This window comes from Armigeres subalbatus, chromosome 1 (genome assembly GCF_024139115.2).
Source record: "Armigeres subalbatus isolate Guangzhou_Male chromosome 1, GZ_Asu_2, whole genome shotgun sequence".
NCBI classification, from domain to species: domain Eukaryota; kingdom Metazoa; phylum Arthropoda; class Insecta; order Diptera; family Culicidae; genus Armigeres; species Armigeres subalbatus.
The window spans coordinates 2,886,233-2,912,452 of NC_085139.1; the positions used below are offsets into that span (position 1 = coordinate 2,886,233).

Genomic DNA, 26,220 nt, shown 5'->3' on the forward strand with positions numbered 1-26,220 from the left:
GATTACAGGCTGAAATATCAATCTTTAATCATGATAGCTTTATAGAATTACCAAGGAATGTAATTGTCGCTGAAAAATGCAAAAACAAGCGACAAAAGAAAATAGCGATAACTCTTTGTCCCCATCATCTGCAAAGGATAAAAGACATTGTTGCGTTCCATTTTATTTGCAACAAACATGGAGAGGTAATTGTTGTGAACTTTTCAAACTGCGATAACTAGTATATTTCAGAAGTAAAACGCAAATAATGTTAACAGATGGTTATGTTTATGTCTAATCTATGATAACTGATAATAATTTAATCAAAAACATCATCGGAAACCGACTACATCTCAAAATGCGTGGCAGGCGAGCATTGTCCTATTCTGTTGCAGTTTGGGACAAACGCTTATTGCGAGTTGAGTTTGTCCCAACATTTACAAGAGAGAATAATGGTGTTGTCATTAGCAATGTTGTTATTTTACATTCCTTGAGAATTACACAAAATATCAATCCCTGATGGCTACACAATTGACCAGCGGTCAGCACTTTATTACCGGCACTTTGTAGCACTTTCCGACCGCGATTTGGCCTTCGATCCGGCTCGAAGGACCAAAAACCGGCAATCGGAGGACTTTCTTCGCTGCTTTGGCAGCCATCAAAAAAATCCAGGACAAAACACACGCGAGAGTACTTGGGTCGCCACAAGCCCTTTGTTGCTTCCGAGTCTCTTGAAGAAAGGCTTCCGAGCCTCTTTTAGGGAGCATTTTGTAGGGAGGCTTCAGAGCCTCTAGAAAGGCAACTTCCGAGCCAGTTAAAAGAAGGCTTCTAAGAATCTTGAAATTAAGCTTCCAAGCCCCTTGAAAGAAGAATCCCCAGCTTCTTGAAAAGAAATTTCCGAACCTCTTGAAAGGAGCCTACCAAGCCTCTTGAAAGTAGGCTACCGTGCCTTAAAAAAGGCTTCCAAGCCACTTGAAAGGCGGTTTTTAGCCACTCAAAAGAATGCTTCTGAGCTTTTTGAAGGAAGACTTACGAGCTATATAGCCTTCATGCCTCTCACATGGAGGTTTCATGGTGCTCCCCTGAGCGTTATTAACAAAAAAAAATCTCCATCAAAACTAATACCCGGAGCTGAAGTATGGAGCTATACTGCATCTCTGGGAGAAATTTGAAAAAAATCGTAGGGCCCGTTTTGGAGTTACGCCCTTTTTAAGACGTAACTGTATGATATCGAAGAAAATCAATATAATATTTCGTCTTATGCATATTTCTCAACTTCCATTGAGTCGTCAACAATAAAAGTACACCCGATTCAGTTTTTACACGGCCGTGTAAAAAAAATCCCATACAAATTTTTTGCAAAGTTGCTCCATTTTGCATGATTTGTCGAGAAATCATAAAACTTTTTTACACGGATTTTCAAATTTTGAACTGGATCAACTTTGCAAAATTCTGGAGACGAACCAGCCTCGGGCTGAAAGTCTCCCTAAGAAAGACTTAAAAAAAAACTTTGCAAAAATTTTGCATGGAATTTTTTACCCGGCCGTGTGAAAAAATCCGTGTAAAAACAGAATCGGGTGTAGTTTGCTGATATACCAGTTGCATACTACAATGATGTACCAGCTTTGATTCAATGTATTAAAAACAGTAGATATATCTTTGACGAAAATGTGTTTATTGAAAATGGTATCGATTTAAATAATTCCAGATCAAACCAAAATTTCAAAACCTGGCGACAATCGGCTACAAGTGCTATCTTTGTATCCACACTGATTACCGGAAAATTCGAACCGTATTTATATGGAACAGCTTGTTAAATTGAACGATTTTGAGTACATTATTGCAGGTGACCTTAAGATTATAAACCTGATAATAGGAATAATGACTAATTGCGAAGCCGACAAATACTTGAGAGTGGCGTTTCCAGGACTATTGTAAATATTCAGCTATCAATAAAAATTGAAAAAGTCGTGCATGCTGTGAGAAATACATTCAATTCCCGACAAGGATAGTGATTGATGAAGTGTCCTCCTTTTTCAATCCACGTGAACACTCTTTGTTCGTTAGCATTACATAAAAGCAATGTTAAAACTAACTGGACAGATTTATGGGTTTAAGGTGTAGGGTTATGCAGGGGCAGCAGGGACTTTGTCCAAGGGCTTGACGATCCCTCCCCAGGCCATCTGCGAGTTGTGGCGCCTGCCTAGGATGTGGTGGGGTTTGACAGTGGGCCCTGTTAAACCTCTATAAAAGCTGCATGTATCCGCAAGTAGGCTCCGCCAAAGCGACCGTGTGCCGCTCAAAGCGCACAAGCCCAAGTCCTGGTGTTAGGTGGGACGCTAAACAGCCCTGACACGACGGCCCTCCGGCGAGACAGGAGGTTTGCGCAGGCCCAATAAGCCGCCTGGAAAACCAATAATTACGAACAACATAAGAGATAATGCGACTCGATATAATCAGCAAAGACCCTGAGCGACGAATAAAGGATCACGATTGGAAGCTTGGAACATGGAACTGCAAGTCACTAGGTTTCGCAGGTTGCGACAGGATGATCTACGATGAATTACATCCCCGCAACTTCGACGTCGTGGCGCTGCAGGAGATTTGCTGGACAGGACAGAAAGTGTGGAAAAGCGGGCATCGGGCGGCTACCTTCTACCAAAGCTGTGGCACCACCAACGAGCTGGGAACCGGCTTCATAGTGCTGGGAAAGATGCGCCAACGCGTGATTGGGTGGCAGCCAATCAACGCAAGGATGTACAAGCTGAGGATTAAAGGCCGTTTCTTCAACTATAGCATCATCAACGTGCAACGAAGGGAGACCCGACGACGAGAAAGAAGCGTTCTACGCACAGCTGGAGCAGACATACGACGGATGCCCACTGTGGAACGTCAAAATCGGCATCGGTGACATGAATACACAGGTAGGAAGGGAGGAAATGTATAGACCTGTCATCGAACCGGATGGTCCACACACCGTATCGAATGACAACGGCCAACGATGCATAAACTTCGCAGCCTCCCGCGAAATGGTGGTCCGAAGCACCTTCTTTCCCCGCAAGAATATCCACAAGGCCACATGGAGATCACCTAACCAAGAAACGGAAAACCAAATCGACCACGTTCTTATCGACGGTAAATTCTTCTCCGACATCACGAACGTCCGCACTTACCGCAGTGCGAATATTGAATCCGACCACTACCTCGTTGCAGTTTGCCTGCGCTCAAAACTCTCGACGGTGTACAACACGCGTCGAAGTCGGACGCCGCAACAATATTGGGCGGCTACAAGACGGTAGGCTAGCCCAAAGTATACGCGCAGCAGCTGGAAGTGGCACTCCCAACGGAAGAGCATCTAGGCGCAGCGTTTTCGAAGATGGCTGGAGATATTCGATCCGCCATTGGTAGCACCGCAACCGCTGCACTTGGCACGGTGCCCCCGGATCGGAGAAACGACTGGTATGACGGCGAATGTGAGCAGTTAGTAGAAGAGAAGAATGCAGCATGGGCGAGATTGCTGCAACACCGCACGAGGCGAATGAGGCACGATATAAACAGGCGCGGAACAGACAAAACTCGATTTTCCGGAGGAAAAAGCGTCCAGCAGGAAGATCGAGACCGTGAAGAGACGGAACAACTGTACCGCACTAATAACACACGAAAGTTCTATGAGAAGTTGAACCGTTCACGTAAGGGCCACGTGCCACAGCCTGATATGTGCAAGGACATAAACAGGGAACCTTCTTACGAACGAGCGTGAGGTGATCCAAAGGTGGCAGCAGCACTACGAAGAGCACCTGAATGGCGATGTGGCAGACGAAGATGGCGGTATGGTGATGGACCTGGGGAACGCGCGCAGGACATAATTCTACCGGCCCGGGATTTCCAGGAAATCCAGGAGAAGATTGGCCGGCTGAAGAACAACAAAGCCCCTGGGGTTGACCAACTACCAGGAGAGCTATTTAAACACGGTGGTGAGGCACTGGCTAGAGCGCTGCACTGGGTCATTACCAAGATTTGGGAGGCGGAAGTTTTGCCGCAGGGTGGATGGAAGGTGTCGTGTGTCCCATCTACAAAAAGGGCGATAAGCTGGATTGTAGCTACTACCGCGCAATTACATTGCAGAACGCCGCCTACAAGGTACTCTCCCAAATTTTATGCCGTCGACTAGCACCAATTGCAAGGGAGTTCGTAGGGCAGTACCAGGCGGGTTTTATAAGAGTACGCTCCACCATGAACCAGGTGTTCGCCATTCGCCAAGTACTGCAGAAATGCCGCGAATAGAACGTGCCCACACATCATCTATTCATCGACTTCAAAGCCGCATATGATACAATCAATCGGGACCAGCTATGGCAGCTAATGCACGAAAACTGATTTCCGGATAAACTGGCTTTGACTCGGTTGATCAAAGCGACGATGGATCAGGTAATGTGCGCAGTTCGAGTTTCAGGGGCATTATCAGGTCCCTTCGAAACCCGCAGAGGGTTACGGCAAAGGTGATTGTCTTTCGTGTCTGCTATTCAACATCGCTTTGGAAGGGGTAATACGAAGAGCAGGGATTAACACGAGTGGCACAATTTGCAATATGTCCGTCCAGCTATTTGACTTCGCCGACGACATAGATATTAAGGCACGTAACATTGAGAAGATGGAGGAAGCCTACATCAGACTGAAGAGGGATGCAAAGCGGATCGAACTAGTCATTAACACATCGAAGACAAAGTACATGATAGGAAGAGGTTCAAGAGAAGACAATGTGAGCCACCCACTGCGAGTTTGCATCGGTGGTGATGAAATCGAGGTGATAGAAGAATTTGTGTACTTGGGCTCACTGGTGACTGCCGAAAATGACACCAGCAGAGAAATTCGGAGACGCATAGTGGCTGGAAATCGTACGTACTTTGGACTCCACAAGACGCTCCGATCGAATAGAGTTCGCCGCCGTACCAAACTGACAATCTACAAAACGCTAATTAGACCGGTAGTCCTCTACGGACACGAGACCTGGACGATGCTCGTGGAGGACCAACGCGCACTTGGAGTTTTCGAAAAGAAAGTGCTGCGTACCATCTATGGTGGGGTGCAGATGGCGGACGGTACGTGGAGGAGGCGAATGAACCACGAATTGCATCAGCTGTTGGGAGAACCATCCATCGTTCACACCGCGAAAATCGGACGACTGCGATGGGCCGGGCACGTAGCCAGAATGTCGGACAGTAACCCGGTGAAAATGGTTCTCGACAACGATCCGACGGGCACAAGAAGGCGAGGTGCGCAGCGGGCAAGGTGGATCGATCAGGTGGAAGATGACTTGCGGACCCTCCGTAGACTGTGTAATTGGCGACGTGTAGCCATGGACCGAGCCGAATGGAGAAGACTCTTATATACCGCACAGGCCACTTCGGCCTTAGTCTGATTAAATAAATAACCCAAGTAACATTTTAAGTTTTATAACGCTCTTCAAGATCATAATTTACTCTACAAGAGTGTTATAAAACCAGTATAAAACCAAAATGTTACCAGGGAATATGTCTGATACCTCAAAGGTATCTTAAGCATAAAAATGGCTTCACTGAGCATACCACTATCTTCTCGATGCTGCGCACATTTGGTAAAATAATGCGGATTTGATTAAGTTTGTTGACGTATGTATGGATGAAGCTTAGTAAAGAACAGATGGGTTACTGCTCCTTGAATGCATGTACCCATACTAATATCAATCATAAACATAGAATTGAAGTGCAAATTGCGTTGCTTTAATTTTTGTTAAATGACAGTAAGCATGCACGAGAGCATTGAAAATGACACGTAACAATAACTTTTGTATAGAATAACTTTTGTCACATGTTATGTACAATTGTGTTTTTATATAAACAAGTAGCCCTTTTTCTAATAGATATGTCATTTCTCTAAATCTAAAATTGTTGGCGTTATCGGAGCATGTTATTAATAGTGGTACAATTTACCCTATGTGAATGACATCTGTGGTTTTTTGTTTAAAGGTTTTGAAGCATTTTCAAAATGTTTGCAACTCCTCATATAAACCCCTGGATTCTATGTCGCAATTGATAAGTTCATTGTCTCCTGGGAAAGTTAGGATCTTCGAAGACCTCCAAATATCATACCCCAAAGTTTCATATAAAAGGATTTTTACTACATTCGGCCATGGGCACTGGGCAGGGATGGCACAATGAGCATATATCGGCATATACGCCAAAGTTGTATAAAACCCATCTCTTGCGAGCTGAAATTTATTGCGAAAAGAAGGTATGTGTGCATTTGATATTGTCCATTGAATTTAAACATAATTAAAAAGGGTTAATCATACGTAGTTGGTTAGGATTGAATGCAGACTTAAGATGAAGCTAATCTTATTTTTAAATGTTCTTAGACAAATCTCATATTACTATTACAGTCAACAATTTTGTATAGAATTCTAATGGCTGTAACAAAAAAAAATCTTTTTTTTATCGCTGACGATGCCTTGGAAGTTGAGAAATATGTATTTGATGAGATGTTATACACAGAATTCTGTTTTTCACACGATTTTGTTTCGGTCGTATTTTTGATCGTGTGGCTTTAATTTATGACCAAAAACCATGCAACATGTTCCTAAAACCACTAATATCCAGAGAAAAGTCAGATGATTATTTATATACGATAAACATTTTAGATGGGGATACAACTTAGATCGTGTTGAAACAGAATCCTTTGCATTTCTTCGATATATATCAGTTACGTCTTAAAAAGGGCGTAACTTCAAAACGGGCCCTACATTTTTTCAAATTTCGGCCAGAGATGCAGTATAGCCTCAGAATTCAGCTCGGGTATTAGTTTTGATGGAGAATTTTTTTCTTAATAACGGTCAGGGAGCACCGTGCGGTTTCCGTATCTTCAGACTTTAGATTTTAGTTCATGAGCATGTTGTTAACATATTATTCAATATTTTGTTTCGATAGGTAGATTACATTGAAGATTGTTATAATTTGTTATTTCAACGTTTTGTCCCTTTTGATCTTTTGTCGCACAGCCCTTCATACACTGTGCTTGTTGTAGAAGGCAGAACTCAAAAGGCTTTGATTTAATAATCTCCATGCATATTATATACAAAACAAAGTTTCAAAAATCATTATTACATTGATTGAAATTGAAGGTACACCCAGGGGTGCAGGTACCCCAGGTTGAGAACCGCTGACCTAGAGGAACAAAGAGTACTACCCGAAAAATGGTGGAGATACATGGACGATCGAAAAGAGCGAAGAAGGAAAAACGAAGAAGCTAAAACACATCATGGAAACAGCGGAAAATCAACGGATGCAAGGAGAGAACAATACAAGCAATCATCATCAAGAAGCAGAGGAACCTACGAAGAAACGAACTGACAACACTGCCCAAGCAACACCACTTGTTTCACAGTGAATAACAACAACTGTGGTGTGACTTACTAAAAGTCTATGTTATGCACAACGCGTCGTATTTGGAACTCCTTTGTGACACAAAAAAGCGCAAGAGGTGGAGCCTATTTGCAACATAAATTTAATAATTAATTTATGAAAATAAAAACACAAAAACCAACCGGGAGTCGAACCATGGACCTTCAGATTTGTAACTTTTCACTATAACCATTACACCATCAATTCTATTTTGAGATTCTGCTACAAGTGCACTGCATAAACAACAACGTCATTTGAAACTTCATTGTACCTTATACAGAACATGTCAGAAATAAAACACTGCTCAACTGAGCTAAAAGTTTTTTGCAACACAACAGAAACATTGTCGTAACAGCAATGAACCAAAGTGTTATTAATTCTGCAACTTATCTGTTTTGTTTCAGATATGAAACACACTGAATTCCAAATCACCCAAAAAGTCAGATGCGTTGTATTTTGCAACGTCACTTAAACAGAAATGGAACATTGTGTGTTTCTGGAACTGGAAAGTGGCTTTAATGTGACTAGATGTATTGCCAGTGTCTTCAATGCAATTTCTTAGGAACAAACAGCTATTTGAAAGATGTTGCACGTGCTGCTTGGGTGTCACCGATCGATGAACCAATGAAGAGGGTATCGGTCCCCTATGATCAACACATCACACACCAGCTACGCCATCGACTAATGCAATTCGGCATCGATTTAGTATTCTACAGCAGAAGCAATCAACTGAAGACATTGTTGAGCAGGAGAGTTAAGTATTAGAGATACATATAGATTTTCAATCAATGATCGATAATTGATAAAATAACTGTAAACAGTGCAACGTTGTTCGTGACCTGCCGCAACCGGTTTTTTATCCATAAAAATGCCTCATAGTAATCGATTCACTTCCTGGCCAATATTTAACATTTTGGTTTTCGTGTTTGTGTGTGACCGGTTTAGATAGGCTCGTCTACCTTTGTTTAACGCATCTTCGAGAAACAATGATGAATATCCTACCAACAGGTACCGAATAGGCATGGGATACTATCAGAACCATCCAACCAAATCCAGCCAGGTGAGCGGATCACTTGTACGTACCTTATATAGAATACGTACCGACGGTACGCATTGGCGCGACCTTGAACTTGACCGATCAGTTCGAATGCTCCATCGCATGGCAAACATGTTCTCGTTGGGCACTCTGCTCAAGGCACGGCAGGTAATTTACTCTCAGCCGACTGTTCATCACAGACGGGTTGTTGGACCTTTCATGTGAATGTAACTTGAAACTTCTCCAGTTTGTAGTGTATCGACCATCGGAAAGAAGGAGCTAGGTTGTTGGCCCAGGTGTTTGCCTTCAGCTGTCATCGAGAGAAAAAGTAGAATAGGAAATGAAGTATATTTTTGCTATAAAACAAAAATTGAAGATGTTTTCCAAAAAAAATCTTGGTTTAAGGGGTTAGAATTTTTGAAAGCACACAAAATAGACATGATATATCGATATTTATTTTATATATATATATATATATATATTTTTTTGAATAAACAATTAATACTTGAGATACGAATTTCCATGATTCTACTTTTTCTCGAGATTTTTCCAGGTGGCAGCACTGATAAAGGAACCGCTCCTATAGGGTAATATATAGAGTAATGCCAATGTAAATAAATTAATGCGAAAACATGCAACGTGATATTAAAAATTTGATATATTCCCCTACTTGCTCAATTCACTCACCCTGTCTGGAAATAGCATTATGTTGAAACCCATTCGTTATGCCATCGAGTAAATGATCTCACATAAAAATGGCTATAATACTATTCATAAGTTAATGAAAAGTATAAGTTTTGCAATGTCCAATTATTTTTTTCCTATGCATATCTATGCATATCATTTAGTCTCTGCTTTGGCAAAAAGTATAAGAAATCTTAATAATAAACAACATTATAATTTTTTGTGCAGGGACTTTTTTTATTGGAAACAGAATCGGTTGCGTAAATGTGCTAATACAAAACAAAAATAAGACTGTCTGCAAGATATGAAGAATGTAGCAAACATATTCATTATGTCATGGGTTCTCAAACTGTGGGTTGCGACTCTTAGGAGGTTATGGGCTGATCAATGATGGGTCACGAAAGAAAAATCTTGATTCATAAATTTGACCATATTTTATCCCCCCCAATCTACACCAGCTCCTGGATTGGGATCTAAGAAATTAATGGATGATTTGAGAATAACAAATTTTACGAAGTCAATTGTCTTCTTATGTCCAAATCAAAACCAAATCCGATCCAAAATTAATCAAAAGTCAATTTAATTCTGATTCCAATCCTGATCCAATCTAAATCTAATCCAAATACAATCCAAAAGCAATCCAAATCCAATGCAAATCTAATCCAATTTTAATCTAAAGTGCAATTAAAATAAAATTCAAATCTAATCCAAATCGAACCCAAAATCCAATCCATATCCATTTTATATCCAATCCAAATCCAATCCTGGTGGGTCGCTAGCAATGTGCGATTATGCAAACCGTGTCGCATATCTAAAAAGTGTGAGAACCTCAGTCTGCATAATATTGTTAATACTGTGTGCAAGTCATTCATGATTAGCGTTTTTCGCATTCTGCTTTTTTCGTAGGTCAGTTCACTTGTGTGTATAGATCAGTGATTCCCAATCATTTTAGTACTACATATTGCCTCCTGGAAGCTATATGTAGTTCATTTTTTTGTTCACTTATGGTGCTTATTTGAGGTTTTTCGTATTTCAAAGGAATATTCGTTAAATGACTTCTGAAAGTTCAAGAGGAGTCCAGAAATTCTTAAAGATGTCTGTAATATTGGAAATATCCTGAATACCATCATGAATGCAGTTTTGTAAATTTCATAGTTTTCATCGTATTCCAAGGACCATCAATTTAATCATCGAAGCGCTTAGTTGAATGATACAATAAAGGAGTTTGTCCAATAATGTCTCTACTCATCTACTATGATGTATTTATTTTCATAATAAAATAATGAAACAATTTTTAAAAGCGAGTACAACAAACTAATATTTCGCACACCTTAAAGTACCTTAACTGAAGAAAAGTATCAGTATTTGCTTTCTTCAACCTCACCTGATATTTATCATCATAATTTTCACGCGGTTTTAGATCAACTAGTTTCATCTTCTTTGTCGTCATAAATCACATCCAAGGGTCGATACCGCTCACTTTGGGATTCACTGGTACAAACATTGAATACTCGATTCAATCGATCCGATACGCGTTTCGTAGCGATCGATTCCTGACGGCGCACTGTGCAATTTGATCAATTGAGAGTAATTGCAGTGCGCACATGAGTTGATTTTTTACGCATTGTCATGTTATAATCCGATAACTACTTTACAGAGGGCTTGACCTTTGCAATTCTATTTAGTGAGCCACTTTGACCGTTAAATGCAAATTTTGTTCATACTGTCAGTTCATTTCCCGGAAAAATGCGAATGTTTAGTTCTTGGCAAACAAAGTTCCGTTCATTTGCAAATATATCTCTTTGAACTAGTCACTTGACTATACTAACTCCAGAACTTTTTTTTTCAATTTTTGTTGTCTATTTATACAAATAAAATTGTTTGCAAATGAGTGGAGACGGCAAGCCTCAAATGCTTCAATACGAAGGAGAGCTCAAAGATCTATTATTTGAATAAAATTATTTATAGTTGGGCTAAGGTGGCATGTGTGAATATCCAAAATGGAAGCCGAAAAGGATCCACCTGAGTAGACGCTGTCGCACATCTTACCTGTATGGCGGTCAGCACTCGAAAGAGAGGAGACAGTTAAGGTTGTCTGTCTGAAAGGCGCTGTTGCGGTAGCACTCATTGAGTGCATTATGCGCAGGGGTGGATGACAAATATTGAGTTCATTATACACTGAAATGGAAGGTCTCTCTCACACCCACACATCCACCCTCCTCTCCAAAAAAGCATAAAGCATAAATAGATAACAAAAAAAACAAGACGTAGTCCTATGTCAAAATAAATGTGAGCGAACTGCGCAATCTGCTTAAAATATTTTCAAATTTGGTAAGATGCAATCAGCGTGCAAATACCCAACTCAAAAGGCCTTTTAAAGAATTTTCATGGTTATTTGATCTTAATTTGGAGTAGATTTATTTAACCGTTTCCACTTTAATGTCAGAAAAAGGCCTTTTCATCTGACAATCAAATTTCACGGTAAAGTATTAACGAACGGGAGGAATAACAACTTTTACAATATTACGATAGTTATAACTGTGTGTGTAACGGCGAATCGTGCTCCCGTTCAAGACCGTGCATTTATATACGTCATCGATTTTTGTTTATATTTTCCAAATTACTAATACGCTTTAAAATCTATCTTTTCGTCACCTTAGTAACAGCTGTAGTCATTGATGCTTGGATAAATAACAACTTTATTATTATATGTAATGTAAAAGAAGCTGAGTAACTAAAAGGAATTCTGATTATTGGTATTATTACATTGCTGTTGTTGATTTTTTTCTTATTCTCTTTCAACCATACGGACGTAATCTTTCAGGAACGAAGGTGTCTTCTTATCGCGGGTCGGTCGAGTTGTAGAAGTGCCTGTTTGTGTTTTGTCATTTCGGTGGACGACGTTTTTGGATCCACCAGGCTCATTCTGTTCACGCCATTGACCAACTCTTTTGGTTTGTGACACATGCCGCTTAGCCAGTGTTCCATCTTCGCTGTTCAGGACCAGACTACCATTGCGTTGCTCGACGACAGTATACCGTGTAGGAGAAAACCGCGGATCTCCTTTTGTGCGATTGTGTCGCTCAATCACCACTTGGTCTCCTGGAGTGACCCTACATTTCCGTGCCCCGCGTCGCTCGTCTTCTCGTTGTTTTCCTTTGAGTTTTCCTTCAAGGTCCTTGCGTTCCAGCTGTTCTGGTTCAAATGTTGATGTGCCGCGATGGATCAAGGGTAATCCTCGCTTGATCCTGCGGCCATACATGACTTCCTCAGGTGGTACGGCAGTTACGCTATGCTCTGCAGCATTGTGAGCATTGATGGCGCTTTTAGTTCGTCAATGTAATTGGTGCTATTACAGGTGGCAGTACACATAGCCTTATTTATCAATTTCATGCAGCTCTCTGCAAGTCCGTTTTGCTGCGGGAAAAGAGGTGTAGAGAATGTGAGTGTTACATCCCGCTGTTTGCAATATTCCGCAAAGTCAGTACTATTAAACGGCGGCCCATTATCTGTTCTTATAGCTTTTGGATAGCCTTCTTGTTGGAACACACTATCAAGAACTTTCCGTACGCATTCAAATTTTGTGGACTTTACAGGCCGAGCGATGATGAATCTAGATCTATAGTCAATTATAACTAAGATCAGAATGCCACCATATTTTATGTACGGCCCATTAAAATCCATTGCGATGGACTCCCATGCGGTCTTTGGAGCAAACACTCTCTCCATCGGTGTAGGCTTTTCCGGTTTTCCGTTTAAGCAGCATATTTTACATGATTCAACCCACTTCATAATATCTCCCGACATGCCAGGCCACCATACGCGTTGCCGCATAATGCTTTTCATCTTGGCAATGGATGGATGACCTTCGTGCGCAACTTCCAAGGCTCGTACTTGAAGAGACAAGGTATTACAGCGCAACCTGTCTTGATGACGATTCCGTTTTGGATGGCCAAATCGCTCCCAACCAGTTGGTATTTTCGCAGATCCTTAGACCAAATCCCTGATTCGATTGCGCTTATTACCCTCAATAGCACGTCGTCCTCGCTGGTTTTGATTTTGATATCCGTTTCCGTCAAGAATTCAACGGCGTTCGCTTCTAACGTCGCAATTTCCCACGGACTCGTTTCTTCATCGAAAGACTCATCTTCTCCATTGTAGAGTCTCGAAGATGTATCTGCGATGTTCTCCCTACCGCGGACGTACTCAACGTCGTAGTTGTACGGGCTTAATCGGGTGCCCACCCATCGGCCCGTGTCAGTGCTCGCTTAGATTCTTCTCTTGTGCGGTTAAGAATAAAAGTAATTCCCTGAGCGTCGGTACGGAGCGTGAAGCGTCTACCGAGCAAGAAGTACGAAAATGTTCCACTGCCCAAACCGCCGCTAGGGCTTCCCTTTGGTTTTGTGGATACTTTTTTTCGGTAGGTGTTAGGGCCTTTGACGCGAAACTAATTACTCTTGAATCATGATTATCGCTTTCTTGAATCAGGACAGCTCCTAAAGCAACCGGTGATGCATCGGTATATAGGACGGTCTTTTCGTGTTCAGAGAAGAAACCTAATGATATCGTACATTCTATAATCCGCTGCTTGATTAACTTAAATGCCTCGCTTTGTTCGTGATCCCATAACCACGACTTCGATGTAGTAGCGTTCCATAGTGGGCTCGAGATCTTTGCGAAATTCGCAATATAAGGACTGAGAAATGACGCGAGCCCTAAAAACTACGGAGTTCTGACAGTGTCGTAGGTTCTCTGAAGCTGCGTACACTTTTGGTCTTTCATGATCGATATGGAACCCATCGGAATCAAGCTCGTGGCCGAGGAATTTCAACCTGGTTTGGTCAAATTCACATTTCTTCATATTTAACGTCAAATTATTATCTTTCAGGATCTGTAGCACTTTAGCAACTGTTGCTCGAAGACCTTCCAGCGAATCGGAGAAGATGAGAATGTCGTCTATGAATACAATGACGTTATCGATGTCTTTCAGAATGCGAGCCATCTCCCGCTGAAAGATCTCAGGCGCGCAATTAACGCCGAACATGAGGCGAGTAAACCTGTACATCCCATCTTCGGCTAGGAATGTAGTTGGGTCTCGTGATTCCTCTGATAACTCGAGATGGTAAAGGCGTTACTCAAATCAAGTTTAGAGAAAACCTGGCGCCGTTAAGTTTTATTCTCATCTCATCGAGCAATGGTAGCCTATAGTATTCACGGTTTATGGCCCGATTGGGAGCGCGCATATTGACTACGAGCCTAAAGTCGTTGCTCCCCTTGGCCACAGCGGACATGCCACTTATCCAGGTCGGAGCAGGAAGTGGCCTTTTCAATTATTCCGCGCGATTCCATTTCGTGCAGTCTTTGCCTTGCGGCTTCTCTGTAAATTTTATCAAAGACGATTCTATTACATTGATGTACCTATTACTCAATAATTTTTTATAACATGTTGTTTTAAAAGTATTTTTGTTACAATATGGTTTCACTCACCGGTATGCTGCTGGCACATTGTAGTAGGCGTTTTAGTTGGTGGAATATTCAGGTTGACACTAAACTTTACTTTTACGCCTGGCATTATCAGGAAAATTCCTTCGTTTTCACAGCTGTTCACGCTGTTGCTGATAAGTAACAGTCCCATGTCGCTTGCAGTAGACCGTCCAAGGAGGATCTTTTCCTCTAAGTACGACGTGAAAGATAGCAGGTTTGATCAATTCCGATGAACATGGTTTAATGGTATTGATTTTAGCTTTGAAGCTGCATTCGATGACTATCGGATCCTGTGATCCATATGCGTGGAATTTGTTCCTTGAATTACGGCCAATCATTTCAATCGTTGCTACGCCTTGTCTGGTCTCACGTTCAAGCTGTTCCCAGTCTTTCCCACCAATGATATTCGCATCAGCACCCGAGTCTATTAAAAAGCTTATAGGACTGGAAGATCCGACAGAGCAGTCTATCAAGACGTCATCTAAGGATAGTGCATTAACTTCCTGCGTTCAATAATAATCAAGAATATGTGTATCAGTATGAATTCAACTTTATTAGAACAAAACAAAAGATAAAGAAGTGAACATCGTCAGTTAAAATTATTCTTTAAGTACCTGCTTGGCATTCTCGTATTCGTGTTCTCTCGATGATGTACTGTCCATGGATCTTTCTCTGCGATCATACTGCATGGTGTTCAGTTGTTTCTGGCGACATGCTGCAACAAAATGTCCGCGCTTCCCACACTTGTTACAATTACGGTTTAGCGCCGGACATTGCCCGTTACGATGGCTGTACAGGAAACATCGCGCACATCTGGAACGGCGTTCTTCTGTCCACTGGGTCGGTGTATTTCCACGAATTCGTTTGCTCGATGTCTCCATATTTCTAGAGTTTGCGTTTGGCCGCTTACGATTACTCGATCGTACGACTTGGAACGATGTAGTCTGTTGACTTCGAAAGGGTCCGGGCGGTTTGTCTCGGCTTGAAATGCCTCATCTCTCGTCGCTGACTGGACAATAAAATTAGTCTCGTATCCGTATGTGCGGGCTTGCTTAACCAATTCCCGGTTTTTTAATCCACTTAGTAACTGTGCTCGTACGAATCTATCTTCGTCTTCTGTGCTGTAGTTGCACGAGCGCACCTTGCACATTAGCCTCGCATGAAAAGCGACTGCGGCCTCGCCGTTCTCTTGCTTCATTCTAGAGAAGGCTTCGTGTTCGGCGGCAGTGTCTGTCATCGAACGGAAGTAGCATTTGATATTTTCGACGAAGATTCGATAGCAGTCCGAGTTGGTCAAGCTTGGTCGTAGTTTAGCAGCTTTAATTATCTCTTGTAGTTCATTACCCATTGAGAAACAGCAATTGTGTCCTTTTACCGGGTCATTCATGTTGCTGAGCGAAGCTGCAATCTCGAAATTTTCGAGGTAGCGGTTCCACTCCTCCCACATTTTGTTGGCAGCGATGCCACTAGAAACGGTTTTATATGTTCCCATCGAATGCTGGAGGAGTTACTTCCGCTGGAGTTTGTGCAAGAATTGACATCGTTGGATAGGTTCCAGCTGTTGTCCTGACTTTCACTGGGAGTGGTTCTGGGTGTGGGCTGAAAACGCATCAAAGCCTCATTTATGCCAGCGATCATTTTTTCCATCCGGTCCATTCGTTCCGTGTTTCTTGCTTGTTCTGTTATATCGCTACTGGTATTTCCAACCGAGACAGTTTCAGGAATGAGATGAGATTCGATGTAGTTCGAAGCCTGAGAAGCTGTGCCTGATGATGGGCTAGTAATACACGTGACCTTTTCTGTGGCGTTGCTGTCACCGATGTCAGAAACGTAATTTTCGCTGTCTGAGCTGCTACTGGTGTCGTCAGCACTATCACTGTTTGAATCGGCTTGATGGTCTGTAGACGTATTCCTGCTAGCTGAGTCGCCACCGACGATCAAATTCTCCTCCTCGTCGTTCAAAATTTCTCCCTCTTCGGATAGGGAACCGACTGGTCGGACATATTTGCCTTCGTTTGCCATTTCGACTGGCTTGCACTCAGCACACTCAGTTCAATGTAACACTCTCTGTAATGAAAGCGACAAGTATTCGTGATAGTATTATACGGTAACCAAAAAAAAAACAAAACAAAGAGAATTGGAGGGGCATCGAGGCAGAATTCGTGTTATGGTATGTTTGTTCAAAATAAATGTATGTTTTGATCTTGGCATTTGCACAATTTTATCCGATTTACTACAATTTTACCCGCTTGATGCGCGATCTTTTCGGTTCGGTATTAAATGCAAGGTAGTGTTCGTTTGTATGATGCGCGATTTTTCTGATCCGCCATTCGCTGCGCAACCATTTTGTCCGTTTGATGAGCGATCTTTAAGATCCGCTATTGGGTGCGCGACAATTTTGTCCGCTTGATGCGCGATCTTTTCGATCCGCTGTTGGCAGCGCGACCATTTTGTCCGCTTGATGCGCGATCTTTTCGATCCGCTGTTGGCTGCGCGACCATTTTGTCCGCTTGATGCGCGATCTTTTCGATCCGCTGTTGGCTGCGCGACCATTTTGTCCGCTTATGCGCGATCTTTTCGATCCGCTATTGGAGTGCGCGACAATTTTTGTCCGCGTGATGCGCGATCTCTTCAATCCGCAGTTAAGTGCGCGACACTTATGTCCGCTTGGTGCGCGATACTAGTATCCGCTTTCAGAATAGGCGACTATGTTCTTCTTTTATACACGATTGTACTAGTTCGTTTTTATACAAAGGTTTACTTCAACACGTTAGCACATTTTTCACTTCGCCATTTTGTTCGATGTTACAAAAATAGAGTTCTCTTTAGTCGATTCTTCTTTTGAATGGCTTTCACCGGGAAATGGGTTAAAAAAAGAATATATCTTTGCCTGATTGCTCAAAGTGGATCCTTTTCGGAAAAAGGTTCTGAATTGATGTTGCGCAAATATCGCAACACCTGTCGTACGGTCGCCATTGTGAATATCCAAAATGGAAGCCGAAAAGGATCCACCTGAGTAGACGCTGTCGCACATCTTACCTGTATGGCGGTCAGCACTCGAAAGAGAGGAGACAGTTAAGGTTGTCTGTCTGAAAGGCGCTGTTGCGGTAGCACTCATTGAGTGCATTATGCGCAGGGGTGGATGACAAATATTGAGTTCATTATACACTGAAATGGAAGGTCTCTCTCACACCCACACAGCATGCCTCAAGCGTTTTGATTCAACAAGGAAAAGCGACGAGTTCAAAGTGCGTCTGGCTGACATCAGCTTATATGTGTCGAATCAACTAATTCAATTCCGTGATCGTCATGCGATAGTGTAAACTGAGAAAACATGGGAATTTTCATTTTCAAGAGACGAAATGAAAATGTAACGGTCTTCATGTTACCTGGTACATCACAAGCGTTTATGATGGGAATGTTTGCTAATCTAATTTTGTGGACTAGTCGATAAAATACTTATATTATTTCTGATTTCCATGTTGGAGGTTTTTCTTCTTCTTCTTATTGGCATTACATCCCCACACTGGGACAGAGCCGCCTCGCAGCTTAGTGTTCATTGAGCACTTCCAGTTATTAACTACGAGGTTTCTAAGCCAGGTTACCATTTTTGCATTCGTATATCATGAGGCTAGCACGATGATACTTTTATGCCCAGGGAAGTCGAGACAATTTCCAATCCGAAAATTGCCTAGACCGGTACCGGGAATCGAACCCAGCCACCCTCAGCATAGTCTTGCTTTGTAGCCGCGCGTCTTACCGCACGGCTAAGGAGGGCCCCAAGTTGGAGGTAAAAGTATAATAATGTACCCGAAGGACAAATCTTACAATTGTTGTATAAATTCTTAGTTTATATATTTCTGTAAGGTTTTATACATACATACACAACTATTGTTACTTTTTCATTCAAATACTTCATAAAATGGCACAAAACTGTTAGAATTCAATACAACGTCTTCTTATGTTCTATGACTCTCCAATAGAGTAGAGTAGAGTAGAGTGTAGAGTCTACATTTCATCTGGAACTTGGTCTGCTTCTCAACTTAGCATTTCCTCAGTTGTTAATTGAAAGTTTCCTATGCCCATCATTACTTGAGTATGTATCGTTTGTGGTAAGTACAATGGATTCACTATGCTCATAGAGTCGAGAATGTTTACCACCCGTAAACATCGTAGACCGAAACGGTCTGGATTATTATTATTTATTCAGACTAAGGCCGAAGTGGCCTGTGCGGTATATAAGAGCCTTCTCCATTCGGCTCGGTCCATGGCTACACCTCGCCAACCACGCAGTCTACTGAGAGTCCGCAAGTCATCTTCCACCTGATCGATTCACCTTGCCCGATGCGCACCTCGCCTTCTTGTGCCCGTCGGATCGTTGTCGAGAATCATTTTCACCGGGTTACTGTCCGACATTCTGGCTACGTGCCCGGCCCACCGCAGTCGTCCGATTTTCGCGCTGTGAACGATGGATGGTTCTCCCAGCAGCTCATGCAACTCGTGGTTCATTCACCTCCTCCACGTACCGTCCGCCATCTACACCCCACCATCCCAAGCATCACAAGTCAAGTGAAACTGGTTGCAGCAACCTAATTGTGACTGAATCCGGTCACATATAATTTACTGCGATCTTTGTGCAACATATGTGCCTCTCGGGATAGATGGTACGCAGCACTTTCCTTTCGAAAACTCCGCGTTGGTCCTCCAGGAGCATCGTCCAGGTCTCGTGTCCGTAGAGGACTATCGGTCTAATAAGCGTTTTTTAGATTGTCAGTTTGGTACGGCGGCGAACTCTATTCGATCGGAGCGTCTTGCGGAGTCCAAAGTACGTATGATTTCCAGCCACTATGGTGATTGCGCCGTAGTTGCTACAATACAGCTTATCGCCCTTTTTGTAGATGGGACACACGGCACCTTCCATCCACTCCTGCGGCAAAACTTCCTCCTCCTAAATCTTGGTAATGACCCAGTGCAGCGCTCTAGCCAGTGCCTCACCACCGTGTTTAAACAGCTCTCCTGGTAGTTGGTCAACCCCAGGGGCTTTGTTGTTCTTCAGTAGGCTAATTTCCTCCTGGATTTCCTGAAGATCCAGAGCTGGTAAAATTATGTCCTGCGCGCGTTCTCCCAGGTCCTTCACCATACCGCCATCTTCGTCTGCCACATCGCCATCGGTGTTCTTCGTAGTGATACCGCCACCTTTGGATCACCTCACGCTCGCTCGTAAGAAGGTTCCCGTTTATGTCCTTACACATATCAGGCTGTGGCACGTGGCTCTTACGTGAACGGTTCAACTTCTCCCAGAACTTTCGGGCGTTATTATCGCGGTACAGTTGTTCCGTCTCTTCACGGTCTCGATCCTCCTGCTGGCGCTTTTTCCTCCGAAAAATCGAGTTTTGTCTGTTCCGCGCCCGTTTGTATCGTGCCTCGTGCGCCCTCGTGCGGCATTGCAGCAATCTCGCTCATACTGCATTCTTCTCTTCTACTAACTGCTCACATTCGCCGTCATACCAGTCGGTTCTCTGATCCGGGGGCACCGTGCCAAGTGCAGCGGTTGCGGTGCTACCAATGGCGGATCAAATCCGGATCTCCAGCCTTCTTCAAGAGACGCTGCACCTAGCTGCTCTTCCGTTGGGAGTGCCACTTCCAGCTGCTGCGCGTATTCTTGGGCTAGTCTACCGTCTTGTAACCGCCCAATGTTAAGTCGCTGCGTTCGACTTCGACGCGTGTTGTACATCGTTGAGAGTTTTGAGCGTAGGCATACTGCAACGAGCTAGTGGTCGGATTCAATATTCGCACTGCTGTAAGTGCGGACGTTCGTGATGTCGAAGAAAAATTTATCGTCGATTAGAACGTGGTCGATTTGGTTTCCGATTCTTGGTTAGGTGATCTCCATGTGGCCTTGTGGATATTTTTGCGGGGAAAGAAGGTGCTTCGAACTACCATTCCGCGGGAGGCTGCGAAGTTTATGCATCGTTGGCCGTTGCAGGGCTGGTAGCGACCGAAGCCACTCAAAATAGTGACTTTTAGTTGCAGGAAAAGTGACCAAATAGTGACTTCCAATTTCAATTGCAAGTTCGATGAGACGAAATCAAGCGTTTTTGGGTCGAAGGAGAATATTTTTTTGTAATTTGTGGCGGAAAACATCTTTCACTCGTCACTCTTTTCTCTTAGAACGAGCTCAGAAGAAAAATGAAAATCGTACTCGGTAACTTTTATCTACTCAGTGACTAAGTAAAATTATTGCCGTCTCTTTTAATCCCACGGAAATTTTACTCAATATCAGTAAAATCAGGACAACTCAAAACTATGAGTAGTCTGCAAGCAAATCAAATTTTTACGCCACTGGAATTCTCGGCGAATATCTGCGTGAATGAGCATTCTCTTCTCGTGAGAATAAATGAAAATTACGATCATTGGATTTGCTGCCTACTTAAAAAAGATGCAGAGAACTCTAACGATTTGTCATAGGTGCCACGGATGTTTTTGGAATTTTTAGTGCGACAGCAACAACAGTAGGATCGTTTCGGCAGAAAACGATACAAAAATTATGAAGATTCATGTACAACAAGCTTGGGATTGAACGCTCGACCTTCTGCTTTTAATGAGGACCATGCTCTCTGAATGTTTAAATATTTTTACTTCAAAATAGGGGGAATGACGGCTTTGGCAGGTTTTGTTCTATTATTGGCAGGGGTTTTTTTATGACTGACTAGGCTCAAATTTGGCCTAAACATTTTTTGAATATCAAAGAATATTGTGGCCAAATTTCATAAAATTTGGTCGACAACAACCCCCCTGACAATAATAGAACAAAACCTGCCAAAGCCGTCTTTCCCCCTACGCAGATTTTCCGAATTGAGGTGCGTATTCATGAACGATTTTTGCTATGGAATTCGACAGCGCATGCAATCTTCAAAATTGGGGAGACTTGATCGCCTTTCTATGATATCTACTCAATAAATATTTGTTTAGAGCAAACCCTTCATTACATCTGTCAAAATCTACAAAAAAAGCCGCTTGAGAACAAATTATATTTTCTTGAATTTTTTAGACAAATGTTTATATGGATGCCTAATGAGAGATAAAGTCTCCTCAAATTGAGGCAACAACTCAAAATTCAAATATCCTGAAGTTGTGGTGGAATGATGGCATTTTTATCAGTACAGATCATTAAGCATATTTATGGATTTGTGCTGTGAAAAATGATAGCATTTGTAACATATGCACTTTGGTTGATTTTGTAAATCGTCTTAATCCTCCCCACAAACTCAATCATTTCCAGCTTACCACATGTTCATGATAGAATTGGAGGCGAAACTATAGAATTGATAGTTCCGTTAGAATATGGTAGGCATGAAGAATGTTTTATAGAAGTGGATTTGAAAGCGAGCGGAGGACAATATTTGTGATGGCACATATCACGACCTTCCTTCTGCCAAGCTCCCGTATGAAGGGGAGGAAGAATATCAGTGTGGAAGCTGATATGTCTCCACTGGCAAAAGGAAGGTGGTTTGACTTGCTCATATGCCATCGCGTGCGGAAGGATTTGCTATCGACAGTACTGTCTCCAAATTTCTAATATGACATCAGCATTTAGTCGAATAGGATTTTTATTGTACAGTTCTCATTGCGTCCGTCTCGTCGCAACCAACTTGGCTGCCTCGGAGAGAACAAAGCAGAGAAAGGCACTGCTGCTGTACCGTCGACCAATAACAGCTGAATTGATGGATGCCCCCACCGAGGGTAGTACACTAAATTAATGATTTCGTGTGTGTGAAGAGAACTGTGCAATAAAAATCCTATTCGACTAAATGCTGATGTCATATTAGAAATTTGGAGACAGTACTCGTCGATAGCAAATCCTTCCGCACGCGATGGCATATGAGCAAGTCAAACCACCTTCCTTTTGCCAGTGGAGATATATCAGCTTCCACACTGATATTCTTCCCTCCCCCTTCATACGGGAGCTTGGCAGAAGGAAGGTCGTGTGATATGTGCCATCACAAATATTGCCCTCCGCTCGCTTTCAAATCGACTTCTATAAAAGCATTCTTCATGCCTGCCGTATCCTAACGGAACTATCAATTCTATACTTTCGCCTCTAATTCTATAGTACATTCACTTGTTTTTATTCATTTTCATCTTGAAACGAAAAAAAATCGGAAAAAATATTAAGCATAAATAAATAAAAGTAATTATTATTATTTCAACAATATTATATTGTTGAATTGATATGTTTATATCATTGAAACTATAATGCACTGATGATTGTTTCAACAATAAATATTGTTGATTCTACAATAATGTGACTAAAATCATGAAACGATTTGATTGTAGAAACAACAATATTATGGATTGACTCAAACGACAAATATTATTAGCCCAGAGTTAACAATATTTATTGTTGAATTCAATCTGAAATATTGTTGTTACTACAATATATTTCTGTGTATGCTGTAAAACAAGAGGAGCGCAAAGTAAGAAGTGAGACGTCTCTCTTCTCGTTTCTAATTTCTCACTTTTCTATAAACTATTCGCCTAAATGACCTTTTCTGCCAAATGTCCTATTCGGCTAAATGACAAATTCGGCCAAACGACCCTTTCGGCCAAACGACTCATTCGGCCAAATGACCCTTTCGGCCAAACGACTCTTTCAGCCTAATGACCCTCTCGGCCAAACGACTCTTTCGGCCAAACGACACTTTCGGCTAAACGACCCTTTCGGCTAAAAGACCCTTTCGACCAAATGACTCATTCGGCCAAACGACCCACGAATCACGAATTACGATTTTTTTATTATTCTTTTTATAACAACCCTTTTGGCCAAGCACGATGGTTATCTAACGATAAAATCGTTTATCTTATCGTGTTTATTTTTACACCAAACACTCGTAAAACTGTTCTTTACATTTGCTGGGGATTGCGCAAATACGCATTTGTAGCCTAATGCAATACAATTAACAACAAGTTGCACAACTCATTTGTGATAATCTGCTATCAAATTAGAGGCTATAAGTAGGCATATGTACGTACAAATTGGTTAGTGCACTACATGATTATTGTACAACCAAAGCGGTTGCGGGTGAGCCTCCATGCACAATCGTTTTCCGGTTTATGGTCTCACTGTCTGTCTTCATAGTTAGAAGAACACGTGTTGCCGACGGCATGTTGAGTAGTTATACATCTTTCTATCCGCTAAGTCATCCTGAAGACATTCACTACGCTTGTAACAGAAAACTTCGAGAAAAAAACATTATAGAGGTGAATGGTATAATATGAGCCGACTAAAATGAAAACTCCCCCTAGAGAATTGGAAATTTTTCATAAAAAAATATGAATAAAGAAATCAGTAATAAATAAATATGAAATTTCCATAAAAAATGCAAAATTTCCATAAACAATAAAGAATTTTCCACAAAACAAAAATTTATTATTACTTTTAAAAGCAAAAATAACAATTATTAAAGGAGAATCTTTATATATATAAATGTGTTTGCTTGAGGCATTATAACTCACGAACGGATGGATCAATTGGATGGAAGATTTCCTCACTGATATTCATGAAAAATTATCAGATTTCTGATAAAGTACGATCTGTTATGATATATTTTGACAACGAAATTTACTGTTGAACACCGCTGCACCTTTATCACTTTTGAGATCATCAATTCATATCGTTGGATACTAAATCAATCGGATATTTTGGCGTTTGTTTACACCCCGGAAATTTAGATTTCTAAAAATGATTTAAACGAATGTTGAATGAAATGTCGATCTTTTCTAAAATATCGATATTAATTGATGCCGCCAAAAAGATATATTTTTGCAGTTCTATATTTTACCGACCTGGCAAAATTTTCAACAAAAACCAGAAATAGATTCTTCAGAAATTTGTTTGTACAATTGTTTTATTTATTTGCTTAATCGGGAATCGAACTTGATGATGTAATATGTGCCCAGACAACCTCGCAGAGAACTCTGCATCGCTCATCGGCTTTCTGGTTTATTTCATACCACTCTCATCTTACAAATTTACAGTTGAATCAAACGCACATTTGCTTCTCAGACAAAGACCAGGTATATGCGGTGCCAGTCAACACTTCCTGCTAGGGAATGATTATCACATACAATGCCTGCTTCAAGAGTCAAAAGATCGAGCCCTCTTACTTCGTTGAAGTGTAGCTTGCTGCAGTTTCTCTACATCATTAGATTTGATGACGTATTTCATCAATCCCTCATTCCTCTAAATTAACGTTCCAATCACGGCGAACACTCTTTATTAAAGATTCAAATTCTTCGGTTCGTACTATACGGCTTAAATTGTAAGAGAAAACATGCTTCAAATTAGCTAAACGTTTTCTTTTAATGAGTGTTTTAGGTGCTTTGCGCATTTGATTTATTCCGGTCCATTTTAATGCTATTTCAATTTCGAGACGAACCAGCCTTGGGCTGAAAGTCTCGATAACAAAGAATTTAAAAAAAATGCTATTCCAAGACATTCTACCAATCGATGAGATTTATTTTCAATTCCTCTATTTCCTAATAAAATTACAATAAAATATAGTTTGACATTTGAAATTTGTGTCATAAAAATCCTGTATTCGATACTAAACTGAAGAGCAACAGTCTCGTTTCCTGTTTGTCAGGTATATAATCACGCACATTTACCTTTGACATTTAAAACTTGTCCAGAAATACGCATCATGCGAATCACTGGCCTATTTGTGCGTAGCATATGAAAAAAAAAATAAAAAGACTATATTATGATATTTCAAATTGGAAAATACCGTGGACCTCCGGTAATTTGGTCGCCCGTTTGAGAAACAGGGACAGCATAGTATATCAAGGAGCATAACGAACCCATTTGCCGTGAATTGTGGGGCCTGCTAGTGTACAAAGCGCACATGTCCTGATGTGGGCGAGGGGACTCCAAACAGACCTGACACGTCACCTCTGGGCAAGGGTGTCATGCAGGCTCAATAAGTCAATCATAAAGAATAATCTAAAAGGTGATGAGACTCGATACAATCAGAAATGACACAAGCCATGAAGCAAGGATTACTATTGGAAGCTCGGAACATGGAACTACAAATGGCTCGGCTTCACAGGTTGCGACAAATTACATTTCGCAACTTTAACGTTGTGGTGCTGAAGTAATAAGTTGACTGGGCAGAATTGTGTTGAAAAAATAAGACCATTCGACGGATGCTCATGTAAAATTCATACTCGGTGATTTAAACAGGTAGCAAGGGAGGAGATGTTCAAACTGGAATTAGAAACGGATATGAACAACCCCTTGAAGCACGCACTTATTACATATGTTTTCCAGTCTCAGCTTTTCACACCAACCACCTGATTTATTTTTTACAATTCTGTATAAGAAACAAACAAAATTTATGAAAACTGGCCGATACAAAGTTGCTAGATTCCTATACAAAAAATGTTACCTGTATTTTATGTTCAAATTGTAATTTTTTATAAGTTTAGAACATCGCAAAACTTTTACTGAATCAAACAGACCATACTACGTTTGTATTTTCGTCATAAGTCCAGTTAGACAACCCATCCTATCATCTTTATAGTACCTCACGAAATTAATGG

General features: G+C 41.5%; 3 protein-coding genes across 3 annotated transcripts; all 3 read right to left on the reverse strand.

Moving 5' to 3' along the window:
• Window positions 1–12,420: 12,420 nt before the first annotated feature.
• Window positions 12,421–12,981, reverse strand: LOC134205907 (uncharacterized protein K02A2.6-like). Its single transcript, XM_062681616.1, has one exon. The coding sequence runs from the start codon at window positions 12,979–12,981 to the stop codon at window positions 12,421–12,423; it is 561 nt and encodes a 186-aa protein (XP_062537600.1).
• Window positions 12,982–14,729: 1,748 nt separating this feature from the next.
• Window positions 14,730–15,516, reverse strand: LOC134205909 (uncharacterized). Its single transcript, XM_062681617.1, has 2 exons — window positions 15,234–15,516; window positions 14,730–15,122 (listed from the first exon to the last, which is right to left on the reverse strand). The coding sequence occupies exons 1-2, from the start codon at window positions 15,498–15,500 to the stop codon at window positions 14,730–14,732; spliced, it is 660 nt and encodes a 219-aa protein (XP_062537601.1). The 5' UTR covers window positions 15,501–15,516.
• Window positions 15,517–16,002: 486 nt separating this feature from the next.
• Window positions 16,003–17,800, reverse strand: LOC134205910 (uncharacterized). The gene is made up of 2 exons (XM_062681618.1): window positions 17,659–17,800; window positions 16,003–16,686 (listed from the first exon to the last, which is right to left on the reverse strand). Exon 2 carries the CDS (start codon window positions 16,639–16,641, stop codon window positions 16,003–16,005), a length of 639 nt encoding a protein of 212 aa, XP_062537602.1. The 5' UTR covers window positions 16,642–16,686; window positions 17,659–17,800.
• Between the last annotated feature and the right edge of the window lie 8,420 nt (window positions 17,801–26,220).

Coding starts and splice junctions, on each gene's coding strand:
- LOC134205907 (XM_062681616.1), bottom strand. CDS start 12,981: ATGAAAAGCATTATGCGGCAACGCGTATGGTGGCCTGGCATGTCGGGA.
- LOC134205910 (XM_062681618.1), bottom strand. CDS start 16,641: ATGGCAAACGAAGGCAAATATGTCCGACCAGTCGGTTCCCTATCCGAA.
- LOC134205909 (XM_062681617.1), bottom strand. CDS start 15,500: ATGGAGACATCGAGCAAACGAATTCGTGGAAATACACCGACCCAGTGG. Junction 15,123..15,233: donor AATACGAGAATGCCAAGCAG/GTACTTAAAGAA, acceptor TATTGAACGCAG/GAAGTTAATGCACTATCCTT.